Genomic DNA, 17,259 nt, shown 5'->3' on the forward strand with positions numbered 1-17,259 from the left:
GTCCTCCTATAGCAAGCTGTATGTAGGGGATCACCGTCGTCAATGGCTACATCCCATCCTCTCAGTGAAGAATATGCTCACATGCTCTGTCACAGCACGGCTAATCATCTGTCGGTTCTCGATCATACTGGAATAGGATTCTTCATCCTTTTGCGTCTGTCACTAACGCCCAGCACTCGCGAGTTTGAAGCTCGTCACAGTCTTTCGATCATTGAATCCTACTCGGAATACCACAGACAAGGTTTAGACTTTCCGGATTCACATGAATGCCGCCATCAGTTCTAGCTTATACCACGAAGATTCTGATTAAGGAATCTAAGAGATACTCATTCAATCAGATATAGAACGGAGGTGGTTGTCAGGCACACGTTCATGGTTTGAGGAAGGTGATGAATGTCACGGATCATCACCTTCATCACAGTTAAGCGCGAATGAATATCTTAGATAGGAACAAGCGTGTTTGAATGGAAAACAGAAATACTTGCATTAATTCATCGTGACACAGCAGAGCTCCTCACCCCCAACAATGGAGTTTAGAGACTCATGCCATCAAAGAGTACAAAGTTCATATCTAAAATGTCATGAGATACAAAATAAGTCTCTAAAAGTTGTTTAAATACTCAACTAGTAGCCTAGGTTTACAGAAATTGAGTAAACTATAACAGATGGTATAGAGATCCACTTCTGGGGCCCACTTGGTGTGTGCTGGGGCTGAGACTTAAGCAATTCACGTGCATAAGGCCATTTTGGGCATTCAACGCCAGGTTTGGATCCATTTCTGGCGTTGAACTCCAACTTTTAATCCTTTTCTGGCGTTGGACGCCAGAATTGGGCAGAGAACTGGCGTTGAACGCCAGTTTACGTCATTTATCCTTGAGCAAAGTATGGACTATTATATATTTCTGGAAAGTCCTGGATGTCTACTTTCCAACGCAATTAGAAGCACGCCATTTCGAGTTCTGTAGCTCTAGAAAATCTACTTTGAGTGCAGGGAGGTCAGAATCCAACAGCATCAGCAGTCCTTTTTCAGCCTGAATCAGATTTTTGCTCAGCTCCCTCAATTTCAACCAGAAAAATACCTAAAATTACAGAAAGACACACAACTCATAGTAAAGTCCAGAAATATGAATTTTTCCTAAAAACTAATGAAAATAAACTAAAAACTAACTAAAACATACTAAAAACTATATGAAATTAACCCCAAAAAGCGTATAAAATATCCGCTCATCAGTTGCCTTACAGTTAGGCAACGCGCACGCATCGTCTATGCGTGCGCGTCGTAGGATCAGCGTGGGCCATTTTAGGGGAAAACGTGGCCAGCAATTTCTAGCTCATTTTGGGCCCAATTCAACTCATTTCTGATGCTATTGAACCCAAGGATTGAAGAGAGAATGAACCAAGTAATCATAGTTGAGTTTTCATCATGTTTTAGGTTAGAAATCTAGAGAGAGAAGCTCTATCTTCTCTCTAGAATTAGGTTAGATCAGATTCAAATCTCTTCTTAGATCTAGATTTTAATTCTTGTTTTCATCTACTTTTCCTTTCAATTTCTTGTTACTACATCTTTACTCTTTTAGTTTCTTTTGTTAATTTCTTATTCTAGTCATTTTATGTTCATGCACTTTTGTTTCCTTTAATTTTTATTTAATGCAATTTATGTTTTATGTTTCTTCTTATTGATTTGTTGTTATTTCCTTGCTTGAGTAGTTGTAGATTTACATTTCTTGCAATTTTATCTTGCTTTCCTTATATGCCTTCCAAGTGTTTGATAAAATTCTTGGTTGGGTTTTAGTGTAGATTTTTCTCCTCTTGGCTTGAGTTGAGTAATTGGAGACTCTTGAGTTATCAAACTCTTTTGTTGATTGATAATTGGAAGTTGCTAGTTGACTTGAATGCCACTAAAGCTAGTCTTTCACTATGATTTGACTAGGACTTGTGGACAAGAGCTAATTCCATCCACTTGACTTTCCTTCATAGTTAGAGGTTAACTAAGTGGGAGCAATGGACAATTCTTGTCACAATTGATGATGATAATGAAGATAGGACTTCTAGTTCTCATCCCTTGCCAAGAGCTTTCTTAGTTGTTAGCTTATTTCTTTTTGTTATTTACATTTCTTGTCTCTTAATACAAAAACCCTAAAACATTCCTTCGTAGCCAATAACAAAACACTTCATTGTAGTTTCTAGGGAGAACAAACCGGGATTAATACTCTCGGTTATTTTTATTGGGGTTGAACTAGTGACAACCATATTAAATTTGATGTGAGAATTCATTGTTGGTTTAGAACTAAACTTGCAACGAAAATTTATTGTGAAATTCTATACCGACAAAATTTCACACATCACATAGATATAGAAGCTAAACATCAAATTTATACTAGCTTTTTCATGATCCCCCAAATCTGAAAAACATTGAGCTACAATATTAATCATTCCTATTCCTTCAAAAATTTCAGCAGCTTGCCCAAGAATTTTGTGCGCATCCTCAGGATTCAAATCACGCAAATGGTTTGCAGTTTCCCTAAGACCAGCAGCCTTAGACTTTTTCTCCCAGTAGGAGTCTCCTGCTCTTTCAAAACACATTGTCACCAAGTAGAGTTATTAATCAAAACGACTTATCACAAGCAGAGTTTCTTGGGGCAAGAACAAATCTAAACCCAGAAAAACTTTATCAAAGAGTTTATAAAATGAATAGTAGATCCTAAGAACTACATATTCTCCCAAACATAACACAAAGTTTACTTCATTTAACAAGTTTCAATCCTCTTTCATAAGAAGATACAACAACTCAGATCTTAAACCACACACATAGCAAAGGAACAATTAACTCAAACCATCACCATCAATCAACAAAAATGAAACAAAATCAAAACCCTAACCGTGAATGCTTAAAGTATGAAAAAATTAACCTACTGATAGTTGATGTAGAAAAACTAGAATAACAGAATAGGCAAAGCAATAGTAGTTCAGCACCACATAGCAACAGCTGAGCACTACCACAGCTGCATCAGAACAGAACCAAATGTCAAGAAATTTAGAAAAAAAAACCCTAAACCAAATATCAGATTATAACAAAAAAAATAGAAACTTAGAAAAATCAGAAAAAATGAAGAACCAAGAAATTCAAAACAAAATATCAAATTAAAAAACAAATAATCAGATCAATGAAAAATTTGACCAAATAATTTACCACGGCGCTGTGAACGCTAAACGTGGCTGACGGAGGTGCGACGAGTGAGGGAGAGGGAGACGACGGTGTGATGACTTCAGAGAGGGAGAAGGCAACGCAACGGGTGCTGAACCATGGAGGGAGGAGTGACGATTGAGGGTTTGCGAGAGAGAGTGAGCGTCGACGGAGGGTTTGCGATAGAGAGTGAGTACCAAGGGAGGCCTTACCAGAGTGAGTCACCGCCGAAGGAGGGATAGGGGTTTACAGGAGAGACGGAAGGAGTGCCGACGCAGGGAGCACTGGCAGAGGTGGCACCTACGGAGGGGTTGCGAGAGAGAATTGGAACGAGGTTGACCAACGAGTGTTATTGGGGGAGAGAGTGAGAGCACTGACGATGAGCTCTATGTTAGGTGAAGAGCGCCACCGCTGTTAGGGTGATGAGCTCTGTGTTAGGGTTTTCACTTTTCAAGGCATTGTTTCGAAGAAGAGTGTGTGTTTCGAAGAAAGGAAGGAGTGTTGTTAGGGCATTGTTGTGTAAAACTGTGTGTTTCGAAGAAAGAGGGGGTGGAAACCTTTTTTTATTTTGGAACCTTGTGGCCACGCTTTTAAAGCCTACCAAAAGAGTTAGAGGAAACGACCACCCTTTAAAAATGCGACGATAACGAAACCATTTCGTCACGCTTCAAAATCGTACTTGTTTCCTTCTATGGTTACGCTTTTGAAGCGTGACAAAAAAAAGTGTGGCCAAATCACTAATCCGTCACCACCCTCAATAAAGCGTGCCAATTTTTCTCTATAGCAACGTTTTTGAAGCATGTCAAAAAAAACGTGGCGAAATCACTAACCACCCTCATAAAAGCGTGGCCATTGACCACTTTTGGCCATGCTTTTAAAGCGTGGCAAGAAAAAAGTGTGCCGACAGGCCTTTTTTCTTGTAGTGACACTTCCTATTCTACACCCTTGAGTTGATAATTGATTAGCTTTTTAAATCTTTAATTAATTAAATCTCTTTTCAAGTTAACTTTAATTACTTTATTTATTCTTCTCATTATTAATCAAGTAAGTTAACTCACCAATCAATTTTACCAAATCAATCACAACCATAAAGACTCATTTTATTTAACCAAGTTTCCAAACTAACTTCAACTCCCTTTTAAGTTTATTTTAATTATCTATTACTTTAAATTCAATAAAAATTCTCAAGACACAACTCTTTAATTTGAATTAATCAAATAAAATACCAAGACAAAGTCTTTGGTCTTTATGAAACAACAATAATTCTCGTCATTCTTATTATTCAATTTTATTCAAAATCTTATATAAATTTTGGCAGAATCTCCTGTAAAACTCGGATTTTTTCACCATTCAAGGGTTCCATTCAAACCAAATATCTCTCAAACCCTTCTCAACCTTTTTAAAACCAAACAATTTCTCAACATATACAAATCAAATTTCCAATATCAATGTATTTATTTTTTTTATCTTAATTTATCCTTAAGTTATTAAATTTTCACACATTAGGACAACAAACAATTTGTCCAAATCCTAATTCACCCACCAAGAGCCTTCAAGCATTGCTAGTAATTAATTTTATTATTAGAGCATTTTATCTCTTTTTAATCCATTATTGATTTCAATCAATTACGAAAAATAATCTTAAATTATCAAAGCTTAATTAATCAAGCTTTGATAAAGATAAGCAAGCCCTAAAATGCTCATAAACTCAAATGCACATATTTTCTAAACTTTCAAAGCATTCCGAATTTGTAAAACAAACGTCCCCTACTGCAATTAGTCAAACCCATAAGAATTATTATACGCGATAAACCTTTTATTCCTAAGCAGCAGCAAGTCCCACGGCAGCATCATAAATGTCCACAATAGTGACAACAGCAACGTTGTTAATAATCATAATTATTGTGGCTGAAATGGAATAAAACGGGAAAAAGTAGTACAAATAGAATAGTAGCAGAAAAAAAGTGGAAACGAGGCAAGTTAAAGGAAAGGACCTAGACCACAACATAGGCACTCGAGCAGCATTTTATTTTTTTTCGAAAATCACAACGGTGACGGTGACAGAAGTTTCGGCAAGCTGCTTAAACAGGAAGCAGAGGTAGAATTGGGCAACCTCTTCTTCGGTGGCTCCCTCTCTGACAGTGGTAACAGTGGAGCAACTCGACGGTGACAGAACAGTGACCCCAACGACACCATGCAACTCGTTGGCGACTGCAGTAGCGGTGCCATCACGTCCTATTTCCTCCCTCTTTGGCCGCCACGTTCTCTTCCTCTTTCTGTCTCATTCGACGACGATGGCGATGACTAAGGTTTGGTGGCTTCTTCAATGGCAACGGTTGTGGCTCCAGCGACAAGCCCTCTAGCAGTGACAGTCGAAGCTTCAGCAGTGACAGAGTGCGACCCCTTCTCCTCTCTCTCTCTCTCTCTCTCTCTCTCTCTCTCTCTCTCTCTCTCTCTCTCTCTCTCTCTCTCTCTCTCTCTCCGAGCTCTATTTACACATGCAACTGCGATGATGACAACGACGGTAGAGCCCCAGTCGGCGTACGTCATCCCCTCCTTTGCCCTTCCTCTCTCCTTCCTACCCTCTTCTTCCCGTTCTCCCCCTTTCTGATTTCTTTATTCTTCTTCGTGTGTGTGTGACATAGGGTGGCGGCTGAGTGTGTGTCAATTACAGTTGGTGTGGGTTTTGGTTTGAGAATTTGGGTTAAGGTTTGGTAAAAAGAATAATAGTAGTATTGTAGAATTTTTTTGATAAAATTAGAGGGTAGAGTAGTAATTTAAAATCAAATTTAATTTAATATAATTATTTTTAAAAATACTATTTATTTATAAACTTACTAATTAATTTTTCGTACTCTAATATTTAATTAGAGATAATCTAATTAATTTTTTTAGTTCATAAAATTAAAGTTTAAACCCTAAATCTCAATTATTCAAATTAAATCAACAAATCTTTGTTATTTTTTAATTACTAAAATTTTAAATTTTAAATAAAAAAAGTGTCTAATTATTATAAAAATCTCTAAGTCCTAATTAATTTAAACTCAAAGTATCATTAATTTAACTTAAAATATTTTTAGTAAAATATTTTTTAAATATAAAATCTTAAATAATTCTAATAAATTATAATTAACTCATTATTTTAAATTGCAAATATTCAGAGTCTTACCATTCATCCTTCAAACATGGTTCACAAGGAAAACTAAAACTTAATATATATTTTGATCTGCTATTTAGTAGAAAAACAATTAAATACTAAAATTAACCACAAATATAAAATACACATTAAAAAACAAAATATACATACATTTATAAATAATAATAATAATTAATTGAATAATTAACTTTTATATGCACATGATATTTTTAAAACAACATAATATATAATCTAGGTTAACACTTCCGATCCGTTATTGATCTATCTATTTGTTTGTAAAAAAAATGTAACGGATTAATTTCCTTGAGTATTCAACTATTACTTATTTAATTTAGGTGTTTGCTACGGTACGATGATAAATTCATACGTACCGATACATTTAAAATATAGATAAGTAGTAATAAGCCATGTGTAATTTATTTTCTACATTAATATTTAATTTTTTCTTTTTTAAATATATATTATAGCACCACTTTTACTAAAACACCCCTTTGGAAATCAAAACAATAAACGCATCAACGTTATCATCCTCGTCCTCCTTCTCTCTCGTTCATCTTCTTTCTTTACATCTGCACTGTGATCTCATTCAATCCTCAAATCCAATGCTTCTTCATAGCTCCGTTCCCTTCACACCAAATTCGAAGACCAGCAGAACCCACTTCCATTTCAGCAACTTCTCTTCCTTTAAGCCTCCAAAATGCTCCCTTTCCGTGGTTTCAGAAGCACCCCATTTCGAATTGAGCACTCACAGCAACAAGAAGCCCTTCCCCGCAGAGGTTTCTAGAACCATCATGGAGCTTGCCACTGTGGGAACTCTCTCTGCTTTGACCAATGAGGGTCATGAGGGTTCTAGAAGAAACCAACAAAGATCATCTTTTTCCACAGACCATATTTCATTTGCAAAATGTTAAATCATTAATGCAATCTAAATAGCCAAAGTTAGTAATCATTTTGAAATTAAAACACTTGATTGCGAATATCTTTTTGGGATGGAAGGAAAGCAGAACCTTGATGCTGCAAGAAAGTGCTTGCTAGCTAGCTTGGAAACATCAAGTGCTATTGGTTCTGCATTAGATGAATCTGAATCAAGATTGGAGCTTCTTCGCCAGCGATGTCAATCCCTGCAAACTTCATTCAGACCAATCTCCATGCAGAAATGCTCGTTCATGGACGTTGGCAATGGTATAGATAGTGTTCTATGTTCTGCTGCTGCTGTCCTCAAGGTGTTTGAATTTGTGCAGCATTTGGAGAATTCTCTATTGACTGACCCTGGTTCCGATCTATGCTCTTACGTCTCAGATGCCAAGAAGCTTGAAGAAGCCTTGAAGCTTCTCACTGATAATTGCACGTTAGCAATTGGCTGGTTGCAGGGTGTTCTTGACTTCTTACAAGACAAAGCGATCACCAATGAGTTTTACCTCTTTCAGGTGAAGAAATCCTTGAGGATACTGCGAGAATTGCAAGCCGTGGAAGAGGGAGTTCCCATCAATGGAGGTTTTCTCAGTGCAGCCTTAGACAATCTAGAGACTGAGTTCCAAAGACTTCTGATGGCAAACTCAATGCCCATTCCTTTGGTTTCGTTAGGATCACACGTCGCAACACAAGCTTTGCCAGGTTCTGTTATGGGGAAGTTGCAGGCCATCATTGAGCGGTTAAATGCAAACAGCAGGCTAGCCAAGTTTGAGTCTATATATGTTGAAGTTCGAGGGACGAATGCTCAAAGAACTTTGAACACTTTAGACTTGAGCTACCTTGAGATTCCAACAGCTAAATTTGAGGATGTCAGGGAAATAGCGAGTTACATAGACCAATGGGGCATTGATTTGGAGTTCGTTGTCAAGAACGTTCTTCATACTGAGTACATGCTATCTTGCCGTGTCTTTGAGAAGATTGGTCGAGAAGCATCGACCGAATGTTTTGCCAGGATCGCCATCAGATCAGGAATTCTTTCTTTCATTCTATGTTTCATTCCATCGACCGGCGCAAGTGAAGCTGCAAAGGCCAAGTTCTCCTCCCCGAGATAGCGATGTCCCTAGGCTGGTAAGCTTTGTAACTGATTACTGCAATCAGCTGCTTAATGATACATATCTACCACATTTGAAAAAGGTCCTAGAAATTCATCTTAGTTGGAGAAATGAAACATATGAAGAGGGTATTGTTTTCACACAAATATATGACACAATCAAGGAAGTTGCAGTTACTCTTGATTCTTGGTCAAAGGCCTATGAGGATATCACATTGTCCTACATTTTCATGATAAATAATCATTGCCATTTCTACAATTTGAGGGGTACCATTCTTGGGGATATGATGGGAGATACTTGGTTAGGAGCACATGAACAATACAAGGACTATTATGCAGCACTTTATTTGAGGAATAGCTGCGGAAAGCTTCTATCAATTATTGTTCAAAAAGACTTACTTTCATCCTCATTGAGTAGCCAAGATTTGGGAAAGAGATTGCATGCTTTCAATGTAGCTTTTGATGAGAGGTACAAGAAGGAATCTAGTTGGACAATTTGTGTTGAGGCCTTGAGGAAAAATATATGCAAGCATTTGGTGGAATGTATTGTACCAATCTATAAGGCCTATGTGAAGAATTACAACTTGTCAATCGAGAATGAAGGTATGGTTGTGAAGCATATCAAATATACAGCAGAGAGTTTGGAGAATAAGATTTGGTCTCTGTTTCAGCCAAAGCTGAAGAAGAATGGGAGTGTCAAGCATGCAGATTGGACTAGCAAAATAAAACAAGTTAGCAAAAATTTTCGCTTCACTCTAGCTGCTAAGTTGTTAATGTATGTCATTTCCTTGTTATTTTGGCAAAAATCAAGGTAAATGAATGTACTCTAAATCTACATATTATGTTTGAAAATAAACAGGTAGAAGCATTTGAAAACAGAATGAAGTATAATTGTATAGTATGTATATCATAGTTGCAATAGTCAAGTTTTATTTAAATTTGTCTATAATTTATTGCCAAGTAGTAAATCTATACTAAAAATATGTTTCATTGTTTTGAGGAGAGAAGGGAAAAGTGGGATTCAAGAAGAAGAAAGGGGTGCCTTCACGAGGGTCAACAGCGAACCTGACGCCAATGGCCAAAGGGGAAGAAGAACCCTCATGACCCTCATTGGTCAAAGCAGAGAGAGTTCCCACAGTGGCAAGCTCCATGATGGTTCTAGAAACCTCTGCGGGGAAGGGCTTCTTGTTGCTGTGAGTGCTCAATTCGAAATGGGGTGCTTCTGAAACCGCGGAAAGGGAGCATTTTGGAGGCTTAAAGGAAGAGAAGTTGCTGAAATGGAAGTGGGTTCTGTTGGTCTTCGAATTTGGTGTGAAGGGAACGAGCTATGAAGAAGCATTGGATTTGAGGTTTGAATGAGATCACAGTGCAGATGCAAAGGAAGAAGATGAACGAGAGAGAAGGAGGACGAGGATGATAACGTTGATGCGTTTATTGTTTGGAAAACTAAAAGGGTGTTTTAGTAAAAGTGATGATATAATATATATTTAAAAAAGAAAAAAATAAATATTGATGTGAAAAATAAATTACACATGGTTTGTTACTACTCGTCTATATTTTAAATGTATCGGTACGTATGAATTTATTATCGTACCGTAGCAAACACCTTTAATTTATACCAACCAATAGCAGGTAGTGATGAGTTGGATGCTTAAGTTCAATCTCATCTTTTTATCATTTAAAAAATATTAAAAAATCAGTAAAATATATTATTTTTAGTCAATAATTAATTAATAATATTTAAAAATAATATGAACTAAAAATATATTGTTAAATTGTTAGATTAAAAAAATTAAATTAATAATTAAAAATATTGATAAAAAATGATAAATTTTATTAATTTTTAAATTTTTATAAAAAAGAAGACGGAGAAGAATTTAGTTTAATTTGCTCATCACCACCTTTATTTTTTGCTAGCCCCATTTGAAGCTTCTCACCTTTATTTTTCGCTAACCCCATTTGAAGCTTCTCTCGCCATCACCCAAGACCGAGATATATAAAGTCACTTTCTAGGGTTTCTTAATTAATTGACAATTGACTAATATATCTATATGCCCAAGCTAATAACGGTGATGAGTTATTAATATTAATGAAATAAAATAACTTTTTAATTTTTAACTACAAGCAGCAGGTTAGGGTTTCATAACTAAAATTTTCAGAGTAGGGACCACGTATTCCAAAGAAGAAATCCGAAAAGATATGGAGAGAGTAGCTAGGTTTGGATATGGACAACATTAAACGCTATACATTTACAGAAGAAAAAAAAATGAAACTTCCAGCAATTCATCCCAAAAAAAGAAAAAAAAAAAAAAAAAGAAAGGTCGGTTCAGAATCTTCATGGGTAAACCTATCTCTCTTCTTCTCATTCAAGGATTGCATTGAACTTTGCAAGGAAATTAAAGGACAAAATTCCAGGAAGCATCAACCAACGAAATGATTTATATGTTAAAAAGTAGTAATTTTTTAAACAGAACAATTCTTTTTAATTGTGTTAGGAGTCATCCAACAGTATACGTAGCATGGAGTAGTTTATGAATTTGTATTAGCTTAACCAGAAATTTTTATTCAAATTATGGATATACCACTATTATTGTACTAAAAGAGGAGTGTTAGCTACATCCAGCAGATTTTGTGAAAAAATTATAAAAAGATTAGGAACGCTTACATAAAGGTTTTTATTTTTTACTGAGATATTATTATGTTTAAAATTATTCATTAAATTGCCACTTTTGAAACATATTACTAAGTTATAACCTTTTTTTGTTATGGTTGCAATTGGTTTTTTTTGCTTAGTAGCTAAGTTGGATGCGCTGAATCGGATAGCATTTTTTTAAAGAATTTAGTTCCTCTATAAAAAGTTTAAATTGATTAGGTGTTAGATCATTCTATCATTTTTTAGCTCGATTTCCATTTTGATCAGCATTATTTATGTTTTTCGATTCAGCGCATCCGACTCAACTGCTAAAAAAAAATACTAAGGATATTAACTGAGTAATATGTTAAAAGATGGTAATTTGGTAAATAACTTTTAAAACAATGACATTTTAATAAAAAAAACTTTACATAAGAAAAATATTACATAATCAAGTTATTTCGATAGATCAGATGCAATCAAGTTGGTCTAATAATTTAAGAATTAATAACAAAAAATTTTAGTTAATAAAAAATAAAAAAAATTATAAAAAAATTGATTGAACTTAATTATAAAAATAACTTATTCACCTAATATTTTTTTTATATAAATATGTTGCAAAGATTAAAATAACTTATTTACCTAATATTTTTTTTATATAAATATGTTGCAAGATTTCTAGGTACCTTTAAATGGTTCATATATATATATATATATATATATATATATATATATATGAAAAAAAACACACAATTTATGCGTGTGTTTTTCAATTGGTTTCGTCGTTGATAGTTATCATTTATCAAATTGCTCTCGTGATTGATTTAGCAATTCAGAAATAGAAAATTATATGGTACAGATCTAAATCTGTACAGATTTAAAGATTTGCTTACTTAAACCACACTTTTTAAAGCCACATTTTTCACTTAAAACCGTAGCTCTTCACAAAGAAAAGCGTCACCTAATGGAAAAAAGTAAATTAGAAGATTTAAGAGAAGAAATAATTAAGTTATCAAAATTAATAGATCAAAAATTAATGATTTTAACTAATGTTAACTGTAATGACACCGAATTCTTAAAATCAATACAAAATGATTTTTCTCAAAATCTTTATTTTACTATAAGCTTTATTGAAGGACTTCAAAAACCTGAAAAAACTTATTTTTCACACGGAATTTCTAAGAAATGTTATCATGGAAATGATTCCCCACATCTTTACCATACTTTTAACCCACAATTAAATTCTATAGTAGATATGCTTGAAGAAATACTAGTATCCATAAAATTTCAAAGAAATAAGGAAAAAGAAAATTCAAAAGAAGAAAAATTTCAAAATATAATCAACATAACAGATTTAAAAGTAAAACCACCACTAAAATTATGAATATTGAAGAAAAATTAGAAGAAGTTACAATGCTTTTTAAACAATTAAAAATGGCTCAAGAAAATAATATTATGGAACAGGGATTTCAGATAGAAGAAGAAATAGTAAATTCTGAAAATATAGAAAATGAAGAACACATCCTAAATTATTCAAGTGACGAAGAACCAGCAATTCCAATACAAGTAAAAAATGAAGCTGGAACATCTAAGGATAATCAATCTCAATTTAAATGGGAAACAGGTTTTGATAATTATGCTTTTAAAAAAGGGTTTATAAATAAAGATTCAAAATATACAAAAATACCATCAAAATACGTTCCTAAAATCCAGGAAATGGAAGGAGAAAGAATGCTCGATTTAGACTGTAAAACGAATGAAAAAGAAATTTTCGAAAACTGGTTGAATTCCTTCTTATTAGAAGCCTTTACTAATCCAAAACTTAATGAATTATCTGGAAGAGACATTTGGAATTACATAGGGTTTCATACTAAAGGAGCTATAAGAGATTATATGACATCAATAGAAAACCAAATAATAGAAGAATTAGCAACAAAAATAACAGCTTATGATAAGATATTATATATAATGATGATTCTATATAAAGAATTTTTTGGAAAAAATATTATAGATCATAAACAAGAAGTCTATAATAAAGAATATCAAGAAGCAAAAAATTATTTAGCTAACATTCACATATATGATCTATGTAATGTGGAGTCTTATATATGTGAATATAGAATACATTATTATAAATTAAAAGAAGAAGATAAAAATCATTATCTTAGTATGTATATAACAAAACTTCCATATCCTGCTAACGAATTTATTATGGGAAGATTTATAAGAGAAATAAATAGAGGAACAATTGAAAATAATTTTGGTGGAGAAACCTCTGCAATAAGAGAGGAAATAAAAGAACGTTGTATGCAAGAAGCAACTCAAAAAAGATTTGCAAATATAATTAGAATTTGCTGTCAGGATAATGAAGAGATACCTCAAAAATATGGTCTTAATAAAAATTTTCAAAGAAAAAGAAAATATCAATTTAGAAAAAGAAAATACTATCCAAACTGGAGAAAAAAGAGGTATTTTAGAAAAAGAAATAACAATAAAAATAAGAGACAAAAAAATGATTATTGCCCAAATAAAAAAGAAAATTGTAAGTGTTGGTATTGCCAAAAAGAAGGACACTATGCAAATGAATGTCCGAAAAAGAAGGATAAAAAGGATCTTACTAAACAAATAGAAATTGCTAAGTCTTGTTTTATGGAACCTTTAGAAGAATCTGATGATAACTTAGACTATATTTTTGAATATGTCTCGGAAACAGACTCAGAGACTGAGTAATAATGCTACATTTATTACTATAAAAATAACAGAAAAATATATAAATGCTTTCATAGATTCTGGAGCAACACAATGCTTTGCTAGTTCAAATATAAAACTTGATTGGAAAAAATTAAAGAAACCATTAAGAGTTAGAATAGCTGACAAATCAATACATAAAATTAACCAAAAAGCAGAGATGGTTGAAATTTTTATTCAAAATTATAAGTTCATTGTTCCATCTATATACATGTTAGATTCTGGAATGGATTTTATCATAGGAAATAACTTTTTAAAGCTATATCATCCATTCATTCAAGAACTAACATATATAGTTTTAAAAGCTCCACACGATTCTTCAATAAATCAAAAATTAAAACGTATAAAAATACCGACTACTACTATAGATAAGATCTTAAAATTTAAAATATTTTCTATATTAGAGACATGTTATTTAAATTTATACTTTCAAATAAATATCCCAAAAAATAATCTTGAAATAAAGATAGAAGAACTTTTGGATGAAATTTGTGCTGAAAATCCTTTAGATATTAAAAATACAAATAACGAATTAGTAAGCATTAAATTAAAAGATCCGACAAAAGAGATAAATGTTCCAAATAAAATCCCTTATTCCGCAAGAGATAGAGAAGAGTTTTCATTAGAATGTAGAGATCTTTTGGAAAAAAGAATTATAAGATTAAGTAAAAGTCCTCATGCGGCTCCAGCCTTTTATGTCGAAAACAATAATGAAATTAAAAGGGGAAAACGAAGAATGGTTATTAACTATAAGAAGATGAATGAAGCAACTATTGGTGATGCTCATAAACTTCCAAGAAAAGATTCTATTTTAGAAAAAATCAAAGGAGCAACTTGGTTTTCATCTCTTGATGCAAAATCAGGATATTGGCAACTTCGTTTAGACGAAGAAACAAAGAAATTAACTGCTTTTACTTGTCCAACAAAAGAATCAACAAGTGTGTTGCTCTATGAATGGAATGTATTGCCATTCGGATTAAAACAAGCTCCAGGTATTTATCAAAGATTTATGGAAGAAAATCTAAAAGAGTTAAATGAATTTGTTTTAGTGTATATTGATGATATACTAATTTTTACAAAACAGGATAGAGAAGATCATCTTCAAAAATTATTAATAGTTTTAGAAAGATGTAAAGAAAAAGGATTAGTTCTTAGCAAAAAGAAAGCAAGATTAGCAACACAAGAAATAGAGTTTCTTGGATTAATTCTATCCACTCAAGGAAAGCTAAAACTTCAGCCAAATGTCCTAGAAAAGGTAAATTTATTTCCAAATAAAATAGAAGATAGAAAACAATTACAAAGATTTTTAGGGTGTATAAATTATATTTCTGATCAAGGATTCTTAAAGAATATAACAGAATATACTAAAAGCTTATTTCCAAAAATAAGTACTAAAAAAGAATGGAAATGGGATGAAAAAGATAGTATGCAAATTCAAAAGATTAAAGAATTATGTGAAAAACTTCCAGAACTTTATATTCCAGAAGAAAATGACTACTTAATAGTAGAAACAGATGCTTCAGACATAACCTGGTCAGGATGTCTAAAAGCTAAGAAAGCTATAAAAAGTTTGGAGCAAGGAAAAGAATCACTAGATTCTAAAAATTCCCCAAAGGAATTACTTTGCAGGTATATTTCAGGGACTTTTACTCCAACAGAACAGAGATATACCACTCATGAAAAGGAAACTCTAGCAGCAATTAAATCTCTTAAGAAATGGAAAATTGATTTACTACCCAGAGAATTTACATTAAGGACAGATTCAAGCTACCTAACAGGTTTCATACGATATAATTTAAAAGTTGATTATAATCATGGACGATTGGTAAGATGGCAATTATTTTTGTTACAATATCCAATAAAAATTGAATATATTAAGGGTGACAAAAATGTTATTGCAGATACATTAACAAGAGAATGGAGTTCGTCTACAACGCATTAGATCAAGAAATTCAGAAATACGAACAAGAACTCGAAAAATGCAAGCATTGTCAGCAAATAAGGACACAGATCCAATCCCTCAAGAAGGCCATCGAAGCAATGAAATCAACACAACAACCAAAACCATCAGAGCTCAGCCAGCTAAGCGTGGTGGACAAATCAGGTGAAGAAAAAATTCCAGAAAATAAAACAATTGCTGAAATTATCAAAAAATCTACCCAAGATAAAAAATATTATGTAATTTATAATGGCCCCATGAAAGGAGTATATGATGCCTGGGAAAAAGCAGCACCATTTACACATCAATCAAGGATAATTCATAAAGGAGGGTTTTTAACACTGGAAGAAGCAAAGGAATCTTTCAGGGAATATGAAGCTCTTCATCCAGAGCAAACCCTAAAAAGAGCAGATAAAGCTCCAATTCAAACCCAGAGAACAGGGATAATAAGAAACATTCCTACAAGAGCTGAAATCAAAGAAAAGAAAAGGGTCTGTAGATCAAATTTCAGAGAAACCCTTAATATAGTCCTGAACTGGACTGAAGAAAAAAGAGCAATTTTGGGATATTATCCTATTGCCAAAGAACAGCTAACAAAGCTGGTTATATTTCCAGATGCATCCCCATCGGACACCTATCAGTTTTTCCAGTATGGATTAATTGATACAATTTTAATTTTTAATGATCTAAAAATTATTAGTGAGTTTCCTGCAGGATTCGTTGATGCAGTGAAGAGATTTAAAAATATGATTGACAATGTAAATCCAAGGGATATATCCCTAAAATTTACGAACAGTCAACCTATTTTTAATGAAGAAGAAGAATGCTTGGTTCCAGCACACCAAGTAATATTCATGTCCGTCTTCCCAGGAAATTTTCAACCAATTGATCAAGTTCAAGATTTAACAATCTACAGTCATGAAGGAAGGCTAGCCAGCACACTAGCAAGGGTCTTCGAAAGAACTCAAAAGATAACAAGGGAATCTCACACAAGAATTAATTATAAAAGCAGAAATACTTTGCTTGTGTCTAGTAAAAGGAATGAAATTGAAGAAAGAGAGATGAGACTCTTAGTGGAATTTGAATCAGCATTCTACAACTTATCTGGACTCTTAGAAAAGCTCCCTGAAGGGATAAAGAGGAATCTCTGCTATCTGATAAAAGACAGAGAAGACCACAAGTGCCAGCTATGCGTCTCAGAGTTATCTGAAGAAAGCAATAATAAAACGGAATCAACCCACATGATAAAGGAAGAAGACAACGCATCTGAAGGACACATAATGAAAGAGGAAGACAGCACATCTGAAGCATCTCTCAACATTATTGCATAGTGACGTAAGCGCTTAGGTCATAGAGCACCAACAATGTAGCTGGTGCAAGATAATAAACAATGACGTAAGCAATGACGTCATAAGAAGGGTAAGGATGGGAATTGTCCATCAGACCCAACCATTATAAATAGGTTGCTTAGGCAATTGTAGAAGGCATCAGAAAATAGAAAGCAGGAGGCAAAGAGTACTCAAATGCTAGGAGAGCAAGGAGGAAGCTGCCGAGGCGATTCTATGATCTGAAGAAG

At 33.5% G+C, this 17,259-nt stretch overlaps 1 protein-coding gene across 1 annotated transcript; it reads left to right on the top strand.

Moving 5' to 3' along the window:
• The first annotated feature begins 7,330 nt into the window (after positions 1–7,330).
• On the top strand, positions 7,331–9,590 carry LOC107636194 (exocyst complex component EXO70A1-like). The gene is made up of 3 exons (XM_088484455.1): positions 7,331–8,293; positions 8,325–9,139; positions 9,368–9,590. Exons 1-3 carry the CDS (start codon positions 7,331–7,333, stop codon positions 9,588–9,590), a joined length of 2,001 nt encoding a protein of 666 aa, XP_088340581.1.
• Positions 9,591–17,259: the final 7,669 nt, after the last annotated feature.

This window comes from Arachis ipaensis, chromosome B4 (assembly GCF_059453495.1).
Source record: "Arachis ipaensis isolate K30076 ecotype BB chromosome B4, ASM5945349v1, whole genome shotgun sequence".
In the NCBI taxonomy this organism is placed as follows: domain Eukaryota; kingdom Viridiplantae; phylum Streptophyta; class Magnoliopsida; order Fabales; family Fabaceae; genus Arachis; species Arachis ipaensis.

Excerpts from the sequence above, each read along its gene's own strand:
- LOC107636194 (XM_088484455.1), top strand. The coding sequence starts at position 7,331 with ATGGAAGGAAAGCAGAACCTTGATGCTGCAAGAAAGTGCTTGCTAGCT. Across the intron at positions 8,294-8,324 it reads TCAGATCAGGAATTCTTTCT|CAAGTGAAGCTGCAAAGGCC; the intron begins TTCATTCTATGT and ends CATCGACCGGCG. Across the intron at positions 9,140-9,367 it reads CTAGCTGCTAAGTTGTTAAT|AGAAGGGAAAAGTGGGATTC; the intron begins GTATGTCATTTC and ends TGTTTTGAGGAG.